Source organism: Gracilinanus agilis, chromosome 1 (assembly GCF_016433145.1).
Source record: "Gracilinanus agilis isolate LMUSP501 chromosome 1, AgileGrace, whole genome shotgun sequence".
NCBI classification, from domain to species: domain Eukaryota; kingdom Metazoa; phylum Chordata; class Mammalia; order Didelphimorphia; family Didelphidae; genus Gracilinanus; species Gracilinanus agilis.
Genome location: NC_058130.1, coordinates 332,424,017 through 332,444,623, shown reverse-complemented (window position 1 = coordinate 332,444,623; position 20,607 = coordinate 332,424,017). Strand labels below are relative to the sequence as shown.

At 34.9% G+C, this 20,607-nt stretch overlaps 1 protein-coding gene across 1 annotated transcript in view; it reads right to left on the bottom strand.

The window, feature by feature from the left end:
- SSBP2 (single stranded DNA binding protein 2) overlaps positions 1–20,607 on the bottom strand; it is a 266,841-nt gene that overhangs the window by 8,691 nt on the left and 237,543 nt on the right. Inside the window, exons 13-14 of the mRNA XM_044680670.1 lie at positions 20,159–20,187; positions 13,441–13,539 (exon numbers count right to left, since the gene is read on the bottom strand). Coding sequence (XP_044536605.1) covers positions 13,441–13,539; positions 20,159–20,187 — 128 coding nt within the window. The remainder of the gene's footprint in view (positions 1–13,440; positions 13,540–20,158; positions 20,188–20,607) is intronic.

The following is a 20,607-nucleotide window of genomic DNA, read 5'->3' as shown; positions in this document are numbered from 1 at the left end:
GAAACAGGGATAATAAAAGCACAAAAGTTGTGAGGATCAAATAAAATAATATTTGTGAAGCACTTAACTCAGTTGCTAGATAAATGTTTGACATTATTAAATTTTCCTAACTGAACTGTAAATCACCATCTGAGAGAGCTGCTTGAGAGACTGACTTTCCAATGGTCACAGAGCCAATATGTTAGAGGCAGGTCTTTAACCTACATCTTCCTGACACCAAGGCAACACCTTATCCATTATGCCAATTATCTCTTATTAGGATCTTTAACATACTGGCAATGGAAACTTCTTTCTAAATATACATTTGATCATTTAAAAGAAGCTCTACTTAAAATTTAATCTATGATAAATTCATGCATACTTAATACATTAGGCGCCTGAGATTTTGTTCATTTTGTAATGCCCTCCACTGATTCAAATTACAATCTTGCTATGCTTTAGTAAATTGTCTCTAAAAGTAACTGTGATTATATATGTGTACATACATACACACACACAAATATCTATATCTATCACTTAATAAACAACTTTCTTGTGATAAGCTTCTTCAAACTTAGGATATCTTTGGACAACAAACATAACATTTTGAGTCCAGACTCAAAAGATTTTTTTGGTTTAATGAGATGAATTGCCATGATTTGTGTCACACTGATATGGCTTTACAAAACTCACAGATGATTACTTCCATATTATGATGGGTTAACAGAAAAGGACTCAGAGAACAAGAAAGAACTGTGGGAGTAGAAATGGAGAAGAAAAACATATGATCGATCACATGGTTCAATGGGTACATGAATTGGAGTTTGGGCTTTAAATGATCACTCTATTGCAAATATGAATAATATGGAAATATTTTTTGAACAATGATACATGTATAACCCAGTGTGACTGCTTGTCAGCTCTGGGAGGGGGAAAAGAAGAGGGGAGGGAAAGAACGTGAATCATGTAACTGTGGAAAAATATTCTAAATAAATAAATACATTTAAAAAAATCCAGGGGCTACAAACACCTGCTAGGGCTTTTAATAGAGACATCCTCTGAAAAGGAAAGGTCTGTGTATAAACTCATATGAACTAGGCTGAAATCAAGCAATACTGACAGCCCAAACCAGAAGTGCAAGACTAGTCCTTGGCATAAAATCCAAATTAAAAAACTAAGGATGAAAATATGATGACATCAAACATAATAAAGAATTATTTACAACCCAGATATCCAAAAATCCACCCCAAAGAGGAGAGTGATTTTATGATTAAAATTACATTCAAAGGTAAAAGAATGGATTTTCCACAAGGATAATAACATGAATACCTAGAAGAAATGAAATAAGAAGTAAAATATTTAAATCAAATCTCTAGAGGAAAGAACTAGAAGGAAAATATTAGCTTAGAACAGAAAGTAAGTCACATCCAAGGATAAGACTTCCTAAAAGTTAGAATAGACCAAAAAAGAAATCAATGACTGTGTCAGCAAGAAATATTGAAACAAAATCAGATTTAAAAAAGAAGAAAATCTATCAGCTATCAAAAATAACTATTCTTGTAATCAGATCAAAGATAATATCCAAAATATTAGAATCTTTGAAAATCATGATTTAAAAAGTTTGAACATTATATTTCAAGAAATCATAAATAGAAGGCAGGCAGTTGGCTTAGTAGATTGAAAGTCAGTCTAGAGATGGGAAATCTTAGGTTTTAACCTGGCCTTAGACACTTCCTAGTTGTGTGAGCCTGGGTCACATTAAATTCAAATTTGCAAACTCATCCTTCCAGACATTCAGATTTACAAACTTGGTATTATCCTGATTCTTCCATCTACTTCAACCCCCAAGTCCTAGAAGTTGCTAAGTTTTGTTGGTTCTATCTCCATAGCATGTCTCAGAACTATCTTCTTCCCTCTGCCTTAATTTAAGTATTTATCACTTCTCACCAAGATTAAATTCCATTGAGCTCTTACTGCTCTTCTGCTTTGGAACCAATACACATTATTGATTTTAAAATTCTAAGGTTAAAAGAAATCATAAATGAAAACTGCCCACATCTGAGGGCAAAATTACAATAGAAAGAACCCACTGATCATCTCCTGAATGAAACCCCAAAAGAAAAGTTCCAGGAATGTCAGTCAAAATCCAGAACTTCTTCAACAAAGCAGCCAGGAAAAAATTATGTACCATAGTTACGATGACATCAAACCTGGCAACTTCAACAATAAATGAGAAGTCTTAGGAACACAATATTATAAAAGGCAAAACACCTTGGCTTATAATAAAGAATGACTGTAAAACAGTATATAATCTTATAGGAGGAAAATAGGTCTATAATGGAAGAGATGCCTTTTAAGTACTTGTGATGAAATGACCAGAGCAGAGTAAGAACTCTGAAATGCAAAGCCAAGAGAAACAATATTTGAGTGGCTGGAAGAGGTTATATGATGATGAAGTGCTAACATTCCAAAATGGAGAAAAAGAAACAAGTGTTTTATGAAAACCATAATGTTCTCATAAAGATAGTGAAGGGGTTAAATAGGACCAACAGAAGACCTGGGGCTAGGGGGTAGATCTATTCTGAGCTGAAGGTCTTAAAGAATAAGAAAAGGGAGAATAAGAGGAATATATTAGGTTAAAAAGTAGAAGATGGGGGTGGAAGTATCATTTTTCATAGCTGAGGTATGTGACAAAAAGAGTATACTAATATGGAAGAAGAGCAGAAGGGAGCAGGCATGAGATGATTTCCTTATCTGAACTAGAAAAATGAAGGTTTAACACATACATACACATATACACAAAGAGCCAGTTGTAGAAATACTTCAAACTCAAAAAGGAAACATCCAGGGATACAGAAAGGCTGTAGGATATTGTTTATCCTTTGTTTCAAAGAGGACCAATGACATCACAAGATGATGTTTTGCCTCAAGCATGAACTAAATTTAAGTGAGGCAGAATTGCACAAAATCATCAGATTCACCAAAGTCCAGTAGCAGGACAAAAGTCAGGTTGGCTGATGATGGCTCAGGATGCAGTGGATGATATCTTCAATGTTTGACCAAGCTCTAACCATCCACAGCATCTGCTTCAGTTACCTTCATGGCCATTGGAACAAATTGTTCTCATCTGCCTTTTCTTCCAGGGGAAATCTTCAGGTGCTTGGGGCAGACATTCTTCTAAATTACAGTTCTGAAGTCTTTCAGTTATCCTCAACCTGATTTAACCCCTCTGCCAAGATGGTTTTACCAGGGTATGGCTGCTGTTTATGCTTTAGCTTCTTGGAGCCACAGGTGAGAACTGGGTGAAAGGTGGATAACAAGACCTGAAAAGGGTTCAACAAGTCCTCCTACCTGAACATTTCACACAGCTGGGTGGTCTAAGAGGAAGGATAAATGAGGGATGGGGCTGTCTCAAGAAAAACAAATGTTAACTTTAGTGAGTAAATCCTGAAGTGATGATTAAAGGGGAAGATAAAGAAAAGAAAAGACACAGAAATGAAGAGGGTATCCATCAAATGAATATTGGGTAAAAAGCTGTGAGTATATGAATATAATAAAAAAGCATTTTACTATAAGAAATGATGAGACTGCTTTATACTGCTTTCTACCTGGAAAGACTTTTAAGAACTGATGCAGAAAGAAGTGAGCAGAAACAGAACTATTTATACAATAACAATATTATAAAGAAAACACCTTTGATAGACTTAACTCTCAGACAGTTAACAAACATTTATTAAGTGCCAGAGGAAGAGATTAAAAAACCAGCACTTGCCCCAAAGGAATTTATGATCTAATGGGGGAGACTACAAGCCAACAAATATGTATAATTAAGCTATGTACAGGAAATTAGAAACAATTAACAAAGGAAAGGCACTAGAATTAAAAGTAATTGGGGAATACTTGCTGGAGGAGGTGGGATTTTAGTTGGAATTTGAAGGAAGCCATGAAGGTCAGTAGTCATAATAGAGGATGAAGAGAATTCTAGGCCTTGGGGAACAGCCAGAGAAAATGCCTGGAGCTGAGAGATGAAAGTGTCTTGTTTGTGGAAAATGGATGAGGGTAGCATATTGGACTGAAGAGTACCTAATAGGGGACAAGGTATAAGAAAACTGGAAAGGTAGGAGGGAGCTAGATTATGATGGGGCATTGACTGCTTAACAGAACACTTTATAAATGACTCTAGAGGTCATAGGGAATTTATTGAGTGAAAGTAGGTGGAGAGCATGACATGATTAGACCTATACTTTAGGAAAAGCATGTTAGTGGCTGAATGGAAGATGGATTAGAGTGGGGAGAGGGTGAGGTAGGCAGACCCATAAGCAGGATATTGTAATAATCCAGGCATGAGATCATGAGGGCTGCAGTAGGGTGGTTGGTGGCAATGTCAGAAGAGACAAGAGAATTTGAAAAGGTGAAATAGATATTTCTGGTTCATAAATAATAGAAAAAATTAATCTCAAATAGTTGCCAATAACAGCATTTAAAAGTTAAAACATGGAAATAAAAAGGATATATAGGTAAGAGATAGTGAGAAATCCAGCATGATTTGAGAGCTTGTGGAACTGAAAGGAAGTGTTACTTTCTAAAATTAACAGGTAGGGGGATGAGACTTCCAGGTTAAGATGACCCCAGAGTAGAAGCAAGGCTCTTCCTCTCCTCTCCACCAACCAATATAAAGTGCTTCAAAAGGATAAAACCAAAATCAGATGAGTGAAGGGGCTCCACTGTAGAGCGCAGCATTGAAGGTAGGCAGAGTTAGGGCATTTCCAAGTTAAAGTCGGGAGCAAAATAACACCCACCAAACACAAGTTCATCACTTGTCACCCACTACACCTATGGTGCCAGAGTCAGAGCGAGTGAGGGGCAACCCTAGGTTCTCAGGAACTGGATGAGGATACCACAGACTTATCCCTAAGAGCAGTGAGACTTGGGATCCCAAGAGGCTGAGGAAGGCAGAGCCTGGGCACAGAGATAGAGCAGGGCTGCACACAGCCTCAAAACAAACAGCCTCAGGGCAAAAACTTCCCTGGAGCTCAGTACAAAGATTCACCTAATCTCCTCACTCAGACTTCTGATGGAGAAGGAACAAAGCAATGGCCACAAACACCCAAGAACTACAATCCACAACTACCAAAAAAAAAAAAAAACAAGAAAAAAACCTTGACCCATGATAATTTTTATGCAGAAAAACTCCAGACTAAAGAGGAGGCAGTAGAAAATGACAAACAAACAAAAAAAGTGGAAATTGGTCAAAAGCTATTGAGGAGCTCAGATTTGGGATGATGAATCAAATCAGAAAGATAGAAGAAACTTGGCAAGAAAAGTGGGAAATATTTAAAAATGAAAACAACAGTTTAAAAGATATAAACTCCCACTTGGAAAAAGAAGCCCAGAAATCAAATGAAATGATAAGCAAATTGAAGACCAGAAATGACCTGCTGGAAGCCATGAAAAGCAGAATAGACTAAACTGAAAAGGAAAATCAAAAGATCATAGCTGAAAAACCAGGTTTTAAAGACCAGAATTGGGCAAATAGAAGCTAATGATTTCACAAGAAAGCAAGAATTAACAAAGCAAAGTCAAAAGAATGACAAAATAGAAGGAAACATGAAATATTTCATTGAGAAGCTGATCAACCTGGAAAACTGGTCTAGAAGAGACAACTTGAGAATCATAGGTTTATCTAAAAACCTAGAAACAAACAGAAACCTTGACATCATTCTACAAGAAATTATCCAAGAAAACTGCCTTGATATTCTTCAACAAGAGGGCAAAATAGAGATTGAAAGAATTCATAGATCACCTACATTAAATCCTCAAAAGACAATGCTCAGGAATGTAATTATCAAATTCAAGAGCTTCCAAGTGAAGGAGAAAATACTACAAGAATCCAGAAAGAGACAATTCAGATATCAAGGGGCACCAATCAGGATTACATAGGATCTGGCAGCCTTACACTAGAGGACCGCAAGGCTTGGAAAATGATATTCAGAAAGGCAAGAGAATTGGGTCTACAACCAAGGATCATCTACCCAGGGGAAAGTATGTGCATTTAACAAAATGAAAGATTTCCAAGTATTTGTAAAGAAAAGACCAGAACTAAACAGAAAATTTGATATCCAAATACAAAAATCAAGAAAAACATGAAAAGATAAATAGGAAAGATGGAGGAAATTGTTTTCCTTTTTATTAAGGGCTTCAATAAGGTCAAATTGTTTATATTCCTATATGGAAAAATGTTATTTGTAACTGGCAAAAATTTTATTCACTATTACAGTAGTTAGAAGAATTATTCACAGGTAGAGGTTGGAATACTAAGAGGTTTAAGATGATATGTAAAAAAAGAAAAGGGGGGGAATAGAAGATGGCACCAAGAGAAACTTGAAAGAATAAGAAAACTAGGATAATCTATACCACATAAAGAGGCACATGGGAGGGGAAGGGAAAAAATACTATTATAAGAAGGAGATGAAGAGAATGCTAATAAGTAATATGTAAACTTTATTCTCAGTTGTCTTTTGAGGATTTAATTTGAGAGGGAAGAGCATCTAGATCCACTGGAGTATCAAAATCTATCTTACCATAAAGGAAAGTTTAGAGGGAAAAATCAAGGGGGGGTCATAGGGAGAGGAGTACAAAAAGGGAGGGAAAGATAGGGGAGAGAGAATTTAATAGACCCTAAAGAAAAATAAGAGGGGAATAAGAAGGAAGGAGGTGGAAAGGGAAGTAAAACAAGCATAGGGATTAGGGGGACTGATTAAAAGCAAAACACTGGTGTAGAAGGAATATAGTGAAAGAAGAAAGGGCATTACTAGGAGAAGAAATAAAAATGATGGGGAATACACAGGTGGTAATCAAAACTCTGAATGTGAATGGGATGAACTCACTCATAAAATGGAAACAAAATAGCAGAGTAGATCAGAAACCAAAATCCCACCATATGTTGTCTACAAGAAACACACACGAAGCAGGTAGATACACATAGGGTAAAGGTAAAAGGCTGGAGCAAAATCTGTTAGACATCAACCATAAGAAAAAGAAGGCAGGAGTCGCAATGATATCTGACAAAGCCAAAGTAAAAATACATTTAATTAAAAGAGATAGGGAAGGTAATTAGATCCTGATAAAAGGCAGTATAGACAATGAGGAAATAGGAAATATGAGACATGAACCTGCCCCTATCAGATCTAGATAAATCAAACCAAAAAACAAATAAGAAAGAGGTAAGAGATGTGAATGAAATCTTAGAAAAATTGGAGTTACTAGATATATGGAGAAAAATAAATAGGAACAAAAAAGAATATACCTTCTTTTCAGTAGCACATGGTACATTCACAAAGATTGGCCACGTAGTAGGGCATAAAAACATGACAAACAAATGCAAAAAAGCAGAAATAATAAATGCAATCTTTTCACATCATAATGCAATGAAAATAATAATTAGCAAGGATACATGGAGTTGCAAACCAAAAATTAATTGTAAATTAAATAATGATTTTCCAAAATTGGTTAAAGAACAAATCATAGAAACAATTAATAATTTTATTGAAGAGAATGACAATGATGAGAAATCAAATCAAAATCTATGGGATGCAGCCAAAAGAATATTCAAGGGGAAATTTATATCCTTGAGTGCATATTTTAACAAATTAGGGAGGGTAGAGGTCAATGAATTGGGCATGCAAATTAAAAAAATAGAAGAACAAATTAAAAATCCCCAAATGAAAACAAAATTAGGAATCCTAAAAATTAAAGGAGAAATTAATAAAATTAAAGTGAAAGAACTATTGAATTAATAAATAAGAATAGAAGCTGGTCCTTTGAAAAAACAAATGGAATAAAGTATTGGTTAATCTAATTTAAAAAAAGGAAAGAAAAAACAAATCAAAAGTATCAAAGATGAAAATGGAGACCTCATTTCTAATGAAGAGGAAATTAAGGCAATCATTAAAAACTATTTTGCCCAATTATATGGCAATAAATATGGCAATCTAGGTGATATGGATGAATATTTACAAAAACATAAATTGCCTAGATTAACAGAAGAAGAAATAATATATAAATAATCCTATATCAGAAAAAGAAACTGAACAAGCCATCAAAGAACTCCCTAAGGAAAAATACCCAGGACCAGATGGATTTACAAGTGAATTCTATCAAACATTCAAAGAGCAACTAATCCCAATACTATACATACTATTTGACAAAATAAGTAAAGAAAGAGTTCTACCAAGTTCCTTTTATGACACAAATATGGTACTGATTCCAAAGCCAGGCAGATCAAAAACAGAGAAAGAAAACTACAGACCAATCTCCTTAATGAACATATATGCAAAAATATTAAATAGAATACTAGCAAAAAGACTCAAACAAGTGATCACAGGGTTATTCACTAAGATCAGGTAGACTTTATACCAGAAATGCAAGGATGGTTCAATATTAGGAAAACCATCCATATAACTGACCATATCAACAAGTAAACCAACAAAAATCACATGATTATCTCAATAGATGCAGAAAAAGCCTTTGATGAAATATAACACTCATTCCTATTAAAAACATTAGAAAGTATAGGAATAGAAGAGCCTTTCCTAAAAATAATAAACTGTATATATTTAAAACTATCAGCAAGCACCATCTGCAATGGGGATAAATTATAAGTCTTTCCAACAAGATCAGGAGTGAAACAAGGATGCCCATTATCAAAACATGGTACTAGAAACACTAGCAGTAACAATTAGAGAAGAAAAAGAAATTGGAAGGTATTAAAATAGGCAACAAGGACACCAAGCTATCACTCTTTGAAGAAGACATGATGGTCTACTTAAAGAATCCTAGAGAATCAACCAAAAAGCTAGTGGAAATAATCAACAACTTTAGCAAAGTTGCAGGATACAAAGTAAACCCACATGAATCATCAGCATTTCTATATATCTCCAACACATACCATCAGCAAGAAGTAAAAAGAAATTCCATTTAAAATCACCCTAGACAATATAAAATATTTAGGAATCTATCTGCCAAGACAAACACAGGAATTATATGAACACAACTACAAAACACTTTCCACACAAAACTGGATCTAAACAATTGGAAAAACATTAATTGTTTATGGGTAGGATGAGCTAACATAATAAAAATGACAATCCTACCCAAATTAATTTACTTAATTAGTACCATACCTATCAAATTACTGTGTCATTTAAAAATTACTCTAAGCCCTGGGAGACATAGTGTCCTAGGGATCCCTGCTACAACTTCCCGGACACCTCCTAATTCCTTTGTGGGAGGTGTCAGAGAAAGTATAAAAGAGTTTTGCTCCCTTTTGAGGCTCTCCCTGGAGGCTCCTCGACTCTCTCTACTCGGGAGGGGGAGGAAACCCTCTTTCCCTACCTAACCTTTCCCTTTCCTAATCTAAATAAAACCTAGCTATTTTAAACCCTAAATTGCTCTCTGATATTTTATTTGAGTCCCAAAGGGCTCTGGTCAATTTCCCCCTGCTGGGCTGGGGACACTACCTTCCTTTTCCTTCCTCTACCTTCCTCCTGCTTCATCCCTTCACCCCCCCCCCCCACTACCAAGAAAATTTTTTACTGAATTAGAAAAAACTATAACAAAGTTCATTTGGAAGAACAAAAGATCAAGACTATCAAGGGAAATAATGAAAAAAAAAAGTGAAGGAGGGGGCCCTAGGAGTACCAGATCTTAAATAAACTGTACTATAAAGCAGTGGTCATCAAAACAATATGGTACTGGCTAAGAGACAGAAGGGAGGATCAGTGGAACAGACTTGGGGTAAGTGATGGCAGCAAGACAATGTATGATAAACCCAAAGAGCCCAACTTTTGGGACAAAAATCCACTATTTGACAAAAACTGCTGGGAAATTTGGAAAACAATATGGGAGAGATTAGGTTTAGATTAACATCTCACACCCTACACCAAGACAAATTCAGAATGGGTGAATGACCTGAATATAAAGAAGGAAACTATAAGTAAATTTAGTGAATATAGAATAGTACACCTTCAGATCTATGGGAAAGGAAAGATTTTAAGACCAAGCAAGAATTAAAATAATTTTTGATTACATTAACTTAAAAAGGTTTTATATAAACAAAACCAATGCAATCAAAATTAGAAGAGAAGCAACAAATTGGGGGAAAATCTTTATAACAAAATCTCTGACAAAGGTCTGATTACTCAGATTATAAGGAGTTTATAAATTTATAATTTATCAATTATACAAAAAAGCAAGTCATTCCCTAATTGATAAATGGGCAAGGGACATGAATGGGCAGTTTTCAGATAAAGAAATCAAAACCATCAATAAGTACATGAAAAAGTGTTCTTAATCTCTTATAATTAGAGAAATGCAAATGAAAACAACTCTGAGGTACCACCTTACTCCTAGCAGATTGGCTAACATGACAGCAAAGGGAAATAATACATATTGGAGGGGATATGGCAAAATTGGGACATTAATGCATTGCTGGTGGAGTTGTGAATTGATCCAACCATTCTGGAGTGCAATTTGGAACTATGCCCAAAGGGCTTCAAAAGACTGTCTGCCTTTTGATCCAGCCATACCACTGCTGGGTTTATACCCCAAAGAGATCATAAGGAAAAAGACTTGTACAAAAATATTTATAGCCGTCTTCTTTGTGGTGGCAAAAAAAAAATGGAAAAACGAGGGAATGCCCTTTGACTGGGGAATGGCTGAACAAATTGTGGTATCTGCTGGTGATAGAATTCTATTGTACTAAAAGAAATAATGAACTGGAGGAATTCCATGTGAACTGGAATGACCTCTAGGAATTGATGCAGAGTGAAAGGAGCAGAACCAGGAGGACCTGATATACAGAGATGGATACATCATGGCACAATCAAATATAATGGACTTCTCTACTAGCAGCAATGCAATGATCCAGGACAATTCTGAGGGACTTATGAGAAAGAACACTATCTACATCTAGAGAAAGAACTGTGGGAGTAGAAACAAAGAAGAAAAAAAAACTGTTTGATCACATGGGTTGATGGGGATATAACTGGGGATGTAGACTCTAAACGATCACCCTAATGCAAATATTAATAATATAGAAATAGGTCTTGATCAATGATACACGTAAAATGCAGTGGAATTGCTCATTGGCTTTAGGAGGGAGAGGGAGGAGAGGAGATAAAGAAGATGTATCATGTAAGCATGGAAAAATATTCTAAGTTAATTAAATATAATTTTTTAAGAAAAAAATTAACAGATGGAAGGAAGGGTTTAGAGGGAAAGATAATGAATTCACATTTTGGATATGTTGAGTTTATGATGTCTACAGGACACCTGGTTCCAAATGTCTGAAATGCAATGCAGTTGATATTAGAGATGAATGATTGGAGAATCATCAGTATAGGATGGTTATTCACTTTGCATCTGCTGCATGCTTTTTGTCAACTCTAGGGAACAAGGTGTACCTCCCAGGATAAGCCCATCACTTCTAAAGTCACCACCATGCTGCTAACTGGAGCCTTGACTGACTCCATCCCCCACTCAGCTTCCTCTCCCTTCTGCTTGGAGGGCAGAATCTATGCTACTGCCCAATGTTTTCCTTTAAAGAGAGTAGAAACTGGAGTCTAAGATTATTCCACTTTACTGGCCAAAACCCTACCTGTTTTAAGCTCCCCAGAACATGATGCCCACTCCCTTTGACCCACCCTCCTCTCTTTCCAACTTCATGTTGTCTCCTCCTTTAAATTGTAAGCTCTTTGAGGGCAGGGACTCTTTATTAATGGCATCCCCAGCACAGTTAGTAAATGTTTACTAGATTGGGTTGGATTGAATTGGTAGTTAAATCCATAGAGGAAGAATAGAAGAGAGTTGAAGCCAGAATCCTGGAGGATGCAGACTGAGTGGGGATGACCTGAATGAGGATCTGGCAAAGGAGATTAAAGAGTGATTCTATGGCTAAGAGGAAAACCAGGAGAAAGCTGTGTTCTGAAAACCTAGAGAAAGGGGCATCAAGAAGAGGGAGATCAATAGTGTCAAAGGCTCCAGAGTTAAGGAGAATGCAGATTAAGAAAAGGTCACTGAATTTGGCAACTAAGAGATGACTAGAAACTTTGGAGAGAAAAGTTTTGCTGGAATGATGAGGTTGGAAACTGGATTGTAAAGAATTAAGAAGTGAGTGAGAGGAGAGAAAGTGGAAGCACCTATTGTAAATGACCTTTTCAAGGAATTTAGCCACAAAGGATAGAAGAGATAAGGACAATAGTTAGCAGGGATGAAAGAGATTTTTCCTTTCCTTTCCATCTTTTTTTTAGGTCAGTGGAGACTTGTGCATGTTTGTAGACAGTACATAATGAGCCAGTAAAAAGGGAGAGACTTGAAAAGAAGTGATAGAGTGGGGATGACATGTAGGGGCATCTGTTTCAAAGGATGGAATTGAATCTCTTGAGCAAGTAGAGAGGCTAGCCTTAGGAAGGAGTAAGGCCACTTCATGATGTGAGAAAGGTAAAGGATGAGATAGCGGCAGGGGTATATGAGCAATATAAGATAGGAAAGAGGGGGAAAAATATCCAAGTAATGACTAACAATAGCTTCAGAAAACATATAATGAAGGATGTGACCCACCAGCCTATAGAGAAGATCAAGAAACAAATAGAGATACATTTTCATAGATGACCATTATGTGGATTTGTTCTTATTTGTTACAAGGAATTTCCCTACTATTTATAATTGGGGAAAGAGATTTGTGCAGTAGGATTACCATTAGTAATACTAAAATAAGGAAAAGTTTGAGAGCCATGTAAATAGGTATTTTTTTAATGCACAGAAGAAAACAGAAGGAAATGTAGGAGGAAGTACAAACAAGCAGGACAGCTTTGAAAGTAAAATACTGAATTTATTATATACTTTTTTTTAAACCCTTACCTTCCATCAATATTGTGTATTGGCTCCAAGGCAGAAGAGTGGTAAGGGTAGGCAATGAGGGTCAAGTGACTTGCCCAGGGTCACACAGCTGGGCAGTGTCTGAGGCTACATTTGAACCTAGGACCTCCCATCTCTAGGTCTAGCTCTCAATCCACTGAGCTACCCAGCTGCCCCCTATTATATACTTTTTAAAATTGCATGGAATAGAGATTCAGAGTTTTGTAACTAATCCACTTTATATTCTGCTTCGTATGTAGAAATGCTCACTTTTGGGGCATTAAGTTCAGGATAAAAATTTTTTTAAGTATATAGAGGAAATGAAAATGAAAGAACAATGCAGTCCATAAGAATCTGTTATGGCAAGTTACTTTTATTGAAATGTCATTTTAATTTTAATCAGTCTGTCCTTTGCTTCATACACATAATTTGCTTTCTTTGTAATAAATGCTTGCTGACTGACAGAAAAAGAAAACAATGAACATTGGCATTTTTCTTATTTCAGGATCTAATGCTTTATAATAATACAAGCAAAAAAATACTTACACTCTCACTCTGAAAAGGATTTAAGAAATTTCCCCCCATTTCACCATCATCCCTTGGAGTGCCAGGCTGATTACTCAGGCTCATATTATTGGGAGAATTCTGTAAACAAGGTATAGGAAACAATGCATTGTTGAAGATTTTTGCAATGTATTATGTCATAAATCGCTCTAGAACATCATCTCTCAGGACACAGAGCTACCTATGTTTCTAATCTTAGCCTTCTATTGTGGGTGCTAGTTCATTTTTTGTACCTTAAAAAATACAAATATTTTCCTCAATGAAAAAATAGCACATACCACACAACTCTCTCACCCTCTAACTTCAGAAATAATTACTCACCTCTCCACATTTAGCTCATAGACTTCCTAATATCCTGGAGATTTTAAACCACATTCCCAGCAGGGGAACTATGAAGGAAACCTACCTACTGATGAGGCATAATAGGGCAGTAACTGCCCTTGGTAATTTCACTAATCAAACTTAAAAGGTCACTATTTTAATGAGCATGTTCCTTTAATTCTACACTCAATTTTGCATGGCAACACCACTTCAACAATTTTTCTTTTTATGTGATGCATAAAGAAAAAGAAAGAATGAACTACTGTGGTTGACCACAAAAGGAAACACCTTAGAACCTAAGAATTCATTGTAAATGCATTATTTGAGAGAAAATGGGACCACTTAGAAGTTAAAAACTAATTGGAGCAATTTTTTGCCAAACGTCTTAAGAGTTTTACTTTTATTATTTCATAAAAAATAAAATACCTGACCTTAGCAAACCTAAAAAAAAGTTAAAGTAGCAATAAATTGTTTCTTATTGTGTCTAAATTTTGTCCACTGTCTTAAAATTGCTATGCACATATAATGCCCTCACATCAAAAGAAATGCAGCATGCACTTCTAAGTCCTAATTTTTACCTTTAGGTTAAATCTTTACTTTCTTTTTTAAATACATAACTTTATGTCTTAGAATCTATAAAGTATCTGCTGTAAGGTAGGAGAGCATTAAGGGCTAGGCACCTGGGATTAGGTAACTTGCCCAAAGTCAACCAACTTGGATTTATCTGAGACCTTTCTCATCTCCAGGCCTGGCTCTCTTAGTCACTTAGCCACCTAGCTGCCTTTGAATCCTTACTTGTTATTAGAGATGAGTTAATGGTTTACGATTTGTTTCTCTGTCATGGTCACTTATTCTGAGTAGGAGAAAGAAAAGGTGTTTGATAAAGAAAACTGCTCAGATGTTTATAAGCTTGAGTGATAAAAACAAGTTATGTCAAAACCATATGAATGGAATCTTCCCAGAATAATGTGCTTTGCTAATTTTTATCAAAAATTGGTTAAATGATAAGGTAGAAGTAGAGTTCTTATTTTACTTTGTACCCTGCAGAGAGGACTTGGAATTTGACTGAAACTCTGTTATGTTAAATGTTAAAACTGTAGAACTGAAAAAAATGAGAGCATTGTGAACAACAAAAAAATATTTTTCTGTAAATTCCCACCCCTACTAAAAGTTACCCATTTGTAGACAGAGAAAAAGCACATGCACTTCTAAAATGAATATGCATAGATTATTACTGAAATCATTAAATATTTATGAGTGTCAACCTTAAAAGTACTTAATAATAATTTATTAGTGATCCTTCACAACAAAACTTGGAAAACAGGAATTAGATTTTTGATTTGGTTCAAATGAGGTTAATTAAAATACAACATTATTTAGGATCTTAAAGGTCTGAATTTTTATGATTTTCAGATTAAATGGAATAACTGCCTATGATTATGTTTATATAAGTGATAAGCTAAAAGAATGCCTTCAAGGTTGCCAATACATATTTAAATAAACATAAAATATGCCTATTCTTCTTTATGCCAGACAGCTTCTCATGGAGCAAATGAGATAGTTAAAGAGTTGTATTAGCTATTTAATTCCATTAGAGGATTTTTTTTAGTGCATGGATTGACCAAATATTAAATTAAATAATTTATTGATTGAATGGTTTATAGTCTCTAATACTTATTTGAAAAAAGGGCTGACTCAAAAATATTAAAAGCAATAATAATGCATTATTTTTTTACATGTGAAGAAGCCAACACAGTAACACTTAATTAGCTGATTTGTTGTTGTTCAGTCATTTCAGTCGTGTCCAACTCTTCATGACCCCTTTTAGAGATTTTCTTGGCAAGGATACTAGAGTGGTTTGTCATTTCTTTCTCCAGCTCATTTTACAGATGAAGAAAACTGGGCAAAAAGTGATTTACCCAGGGTAATAAAGCTAAGGCTCTGAACTCAGGTCTTTCTGACTCCCAGTCTGGTACTCTGTCCCCCAATAAAGTATATTACGGATCTGAAAAGGTTCTTAGAGGTCTTCTAGTCCAGTTCTCTTGTTTTACAAGTAAGGAAACTCACCAAGTTCAACATTAACATTCTACTTGATATATATTTAAAAACATGGACAGAAAAGACATTACCTGAAGTAAATGACTAAGTAAAATTAAGAAGTCAAAAATCCAACACCCAATCCTGCCAATTCACCAGTTCATCACTGCATTGTCGTTTAAGGAGATGACAGCATCATTTTACTTGAAGAGACATGTTCAGGGTGTACAGTGGAATAATAAAAGGTCCTATGGGGGAAATGCTTAAAAGTTCCTTATAGAAATTGTGCTATAAGTGATCAGTGAATGATGACATAATGAGGTCATAAATCTGAATAGCTTTCTCAACAGTGACATCTGAGGGTGTAAGGCAGTGGTATAAAATAGAGAGGATGAGCATTTTTTTAGGGATGGGCACCTATTATGTTCCATCTCCTCATCCAGATAAGTTATTTTTGAGGGCAGAGTCCTCAGCTGGACTTAAGGGCATCCCAGGGGGGAATAGTGGTATAATTAGGGAATAAGATACCTCCCCAAATGGCATTAATAAAAATTTTAAAGAATTTTTTTATGTAAAGTAGGCTCTTGAGTTGCATTTTGAATCTAAATTTAAGTGAATTTTATTACCTAGTTGCCTATTTTAAAAATATGCCAAAATTTTAATTATTTCAATATAATTGGTTTCCTCTGTAATCCTCTGGCTTTTATTTTATGTATTTGAAAACTTTATTTTTTGAAGGAATCCCTAAGCTCCACAACACCAAAAAAAAAGTTAAAAATTCCTACTATAGTCCAACTCCATCATCTTACTCATGAAGGAGTGGAGACCCAGAAGAGATTAAAGTATTTGTTTAACATCACACAGTAGTGAGAGAGCCAGGATCCAAACCCCATTTTATCTAATGTCAAAACCATTGTTCTTTTCATTGCTCTACTCAATCTCAGTTCTTGCCCACTTTTTCCTGGGCATCTAGTGGGCAGAGTTGAAAGAGCATTAGTCTTAGAGTCAGGAAAAACTGGCCATTTGCATCTTGCCTCAGACATTAGCTCTGTGGCCCTGGGCAAGGCCTCAGTTTCTTTATCTGCAAAATGATAGAGTCAGACTAGATATGTCTGAGTAGAAAGGACTAAGTAAGGTCTCTTTTAGTTCCATCTCTATGATCCTAATCTACCTTGAATTATTCTTCTTTGTAGAAATGTGGCATTATTCTCTCCACTGGTCTGCAAGCTCCTTGAGGGCAAGTGGATTTTTTTTATAAATTCTATACTGGATGTGACCTGACAGATAATGATCCCCTTATTTTTTACAGAGGAGGAAAATGAGGCCTGGAGAGCTTATGGACTTGATACTGGACAAAGTGGGATTTGGGACCTTGGTCCTCTGACACTGCTCTTGCTACTGGACCATATTGCCTCTGTATACAAGGAAAAATGACTGTTTTTCATTTTTGTATTTTTAGTTCTTAGTCCAGTACCTTTTACAAAGGAGGTGTTTAAATAAATGTTTGAGGTCTATTCACTCAGAATCTCTTAATTAACTCACTAAGTATAAACCACAGTCCATGTTCTGATCTGTATCAATAAAGGGAATTTCTTCATGGTGAATTCCCAATACCAATGAAATCACAGATCCACTCTACCCCAACCAAAAAACCCTCAAAACAAAAAAATAAGGCTAATAATTTTCCTACATAGTTATCCCAAGAAAAGTGTTTTTATAAACTTAAAAAGTAATATATTAATATGAGTTGTTATTATGTAAGATCAACTTTACAACTTGCATTAATTGCCTGGTGGCATATTATCTAGGTGTTTTACTTATTCTACTCCACAGTGCTAAAGGTCTACAACTTACAAATGGGCTTTATTTCAAAAATTAATTCACTCAGAACACTCAGAATGCATAGAAAATGTTATATTTATATAAAAACATATCTTCAAATAGAAGAGCATGTGTATAAGTTCCTTGTGTCTATGTGTATTACTATAGGAGTGTTTGTGTTTTCCATCAGACTAACAGAAACCTGCTTAATATATTGGATAGAAATGATAGTGTAGATTTGCAATAAAAAGTAGAAAACAACATTCTTTTAATACTTGTAATTAAAAGATAAAAATAATGAAACTAAATAGAAAAGTTTTTATTTTTCTTGAATATTAATGCTTGAGGGAAAAAAAAGGAAAATTCTTTTTCTTTTTCTCTTTCCTCATTTCCCCCACACCCACTTCATTCCATTTGAGAACTGAAAAGCATCAGGAAACACTGGGAAGTGTCAATAAATGTTTAGTGAATTATTGGATTTTCAGGTGGAAGACTATTAGAAACACAAGGTAAAAGCATGAAGAAGGCATGAGACTAGAGAATGGCATTGTAGAAAAAAAGTTATTTTGTTAGAGCGAGGAAACTGATGTGGAGATTCTGAATAACTCTGGGATACTCTCAAGGGTTCCAGAGGGATGATGAGGCTGTTTCTTTATTAGATCTGGTTTCAAAACCTCTGATTTCCCTTTCCTTTGATAAAGATGTACTTCTTTTATCCTTACTTTTTACTTTTATCCTTATCAGCCATGATTAAGATTTTTTTTTTTTGGATTCTAAAAGGAATGGGAAAAAGAAAAAGAAGAGAAAAGAAGAAAAAGGGAGTAAGTGATGAAAAAACCAAGGAGGGGAGAGGAAAAGAGATTTTCCTGATATAGTTGAGCCTATGAGAGGAAAGATAAAAAGGAGAAGATAGATGGGATGAATGTGAGTATATGTGTAAATATCTTTAAAAGACTGTATTGGAAATAATTAAAACTGTGAATGGTAAAAAAAAAAATTAAGAAAAAGACTGAGTACATGGTGTGTGTGTATATGTGTTTCTCCTGCATAAGGGTAAAAAAGATATTGGTCTCCAGTGTTCCCTAGCCCACAGAGAAAAAAAAAAGTAAATGGAATTGCACATATTGTCCTAATTTGGAAAAGACGGGCTTCCTGACGGTCCAATTGCTAGATCATTTCTGTCACTTGGGTAACCTTGTTTCATTTATAAGTGTGTCACAAACATATGCAAAGTAAAGAGATGATTTTAAACTTGAACCTATGCCTTTTCAGTTGCCACTTTAAACTTTGGTGTCCTAGTTTGCCAAATTTGTTGCTGCTGTGCAAAACAAAACCTAGACATGTTGTCATATTCCAAATTAAATTTATTTGACTTGAAGCCTTAATTCAAAAAACAGTATTTTCTCATACATTCTTATTTTCAGTTTCTGTAGATGTCACACAGTTTGACAGTAGTATTGACAAATCAAATGATCCCCTAATGAATTTCTGTACCTTTAGATGAAAAGCAATTGTCCAATAGACTCCTTTTGATGGAAGTTCTTTCTCATGAGTCATATATACATTGTACTTCTGTTTGGAGTTTTTTGGTTTGTTTTGTTTTTGGAGACTAGGTCTCCCTATTTCATTCAGGCAGAAAGTTAAGCAGCCACTTACGGGTATGAAACCATTGGTAATCAGCCACATAAGCTTTGATCTATTCCTTTTCTGACCTGGATTATTACTTAGCCTTCTTCAGATTGCCTCAAGGACTCATGCTCTTGAGGGCTCATCAGAGTGATGTCAAATTTATTGCAGATAAGTGATCTGTGGCTCAGAACTCCCAAATACAAGTTGGTCTACCAGCCTCCCTTGGCCTCCCTAGTAGCAGGGATTTTAGGCATGCCTAGCTATATTATACCTCTGACAAGAATGGAATTTTTTTGAATTTATAATAAACACAAATGTAGCAAGTAAGGTATTCTTTAGAAATAAAATGTGCATATAAGCAAAACCTATAATTTTTGGATTCCAAAACCAGTGAGGGTAAAAAGACAACAGACTAGTGCATATTAGTGCTTTTCTCCTTGTTTTAGTATTAAAAAATCCCTTTAATTTTTTCCATTTTAAGGTAATGAGAATATCTATTAAAATCAGCATTACCTAAATTATCTTTTCATATAAATTAAATGTAGAAAACCAATATTTTTGTGAAATGATACAATTTCTTCAAATTTGCCTTTTCTTCCATATTCAATTAGACTTGACTACCTTTTTAAAAATATCATTTCTTTAATGGTATTCTTTTTTTAAATAAGAAGTAACAATTACTATGGTTAAATTAGTTATGATATGGACATGAATCAATCATATAGGGTAGGTTCTGATAATAGCCACTGACATATTCAGGAATAGTCAAAAGAATCAATTTACCATTTCCAATTGGTTTCAAACATCAAGTTATCATGGCTAAGAATAAAGCTCATAAGAGAATTTAACAATTCAAAATAAATATTTAACAAAAAGCATACAACATACTCACTTTGGAAATACTGTCCATATCTCCTGAGCCTGAAAGAAAAAATGAAAGGGAAAAAACACACAAAGCTCTCATTAGTATGTAAGTACATTCAACTAAGGTTTACTTTCCAAATTTTGATATTCTATATTTCAAATGTATTTTTTACTGCACATAGCCCAAGTACTTATCTTTTGATGATTAAATCTAAAATTTGAAAAAAAAACTTTTTTGCCCTAATTTTTAGATAGGAATCACTTCTGGGACATGGTGGCAAATGTAAGAAAGAGTTTCATCTTTGGAAAAAAATATGGCTCTTCCCTGCAATCATATATGAAGTTGAAATCCTGAACAGGGTTCAATGAATGAGACTCTTGTGGAAGGAAATAAAGACTTATACATAGAGAAATAAATCCCACTTGATCTAATTTTCAGGTATATCTCCATCTCTGGCTACAATCTTGGTTTTGTTT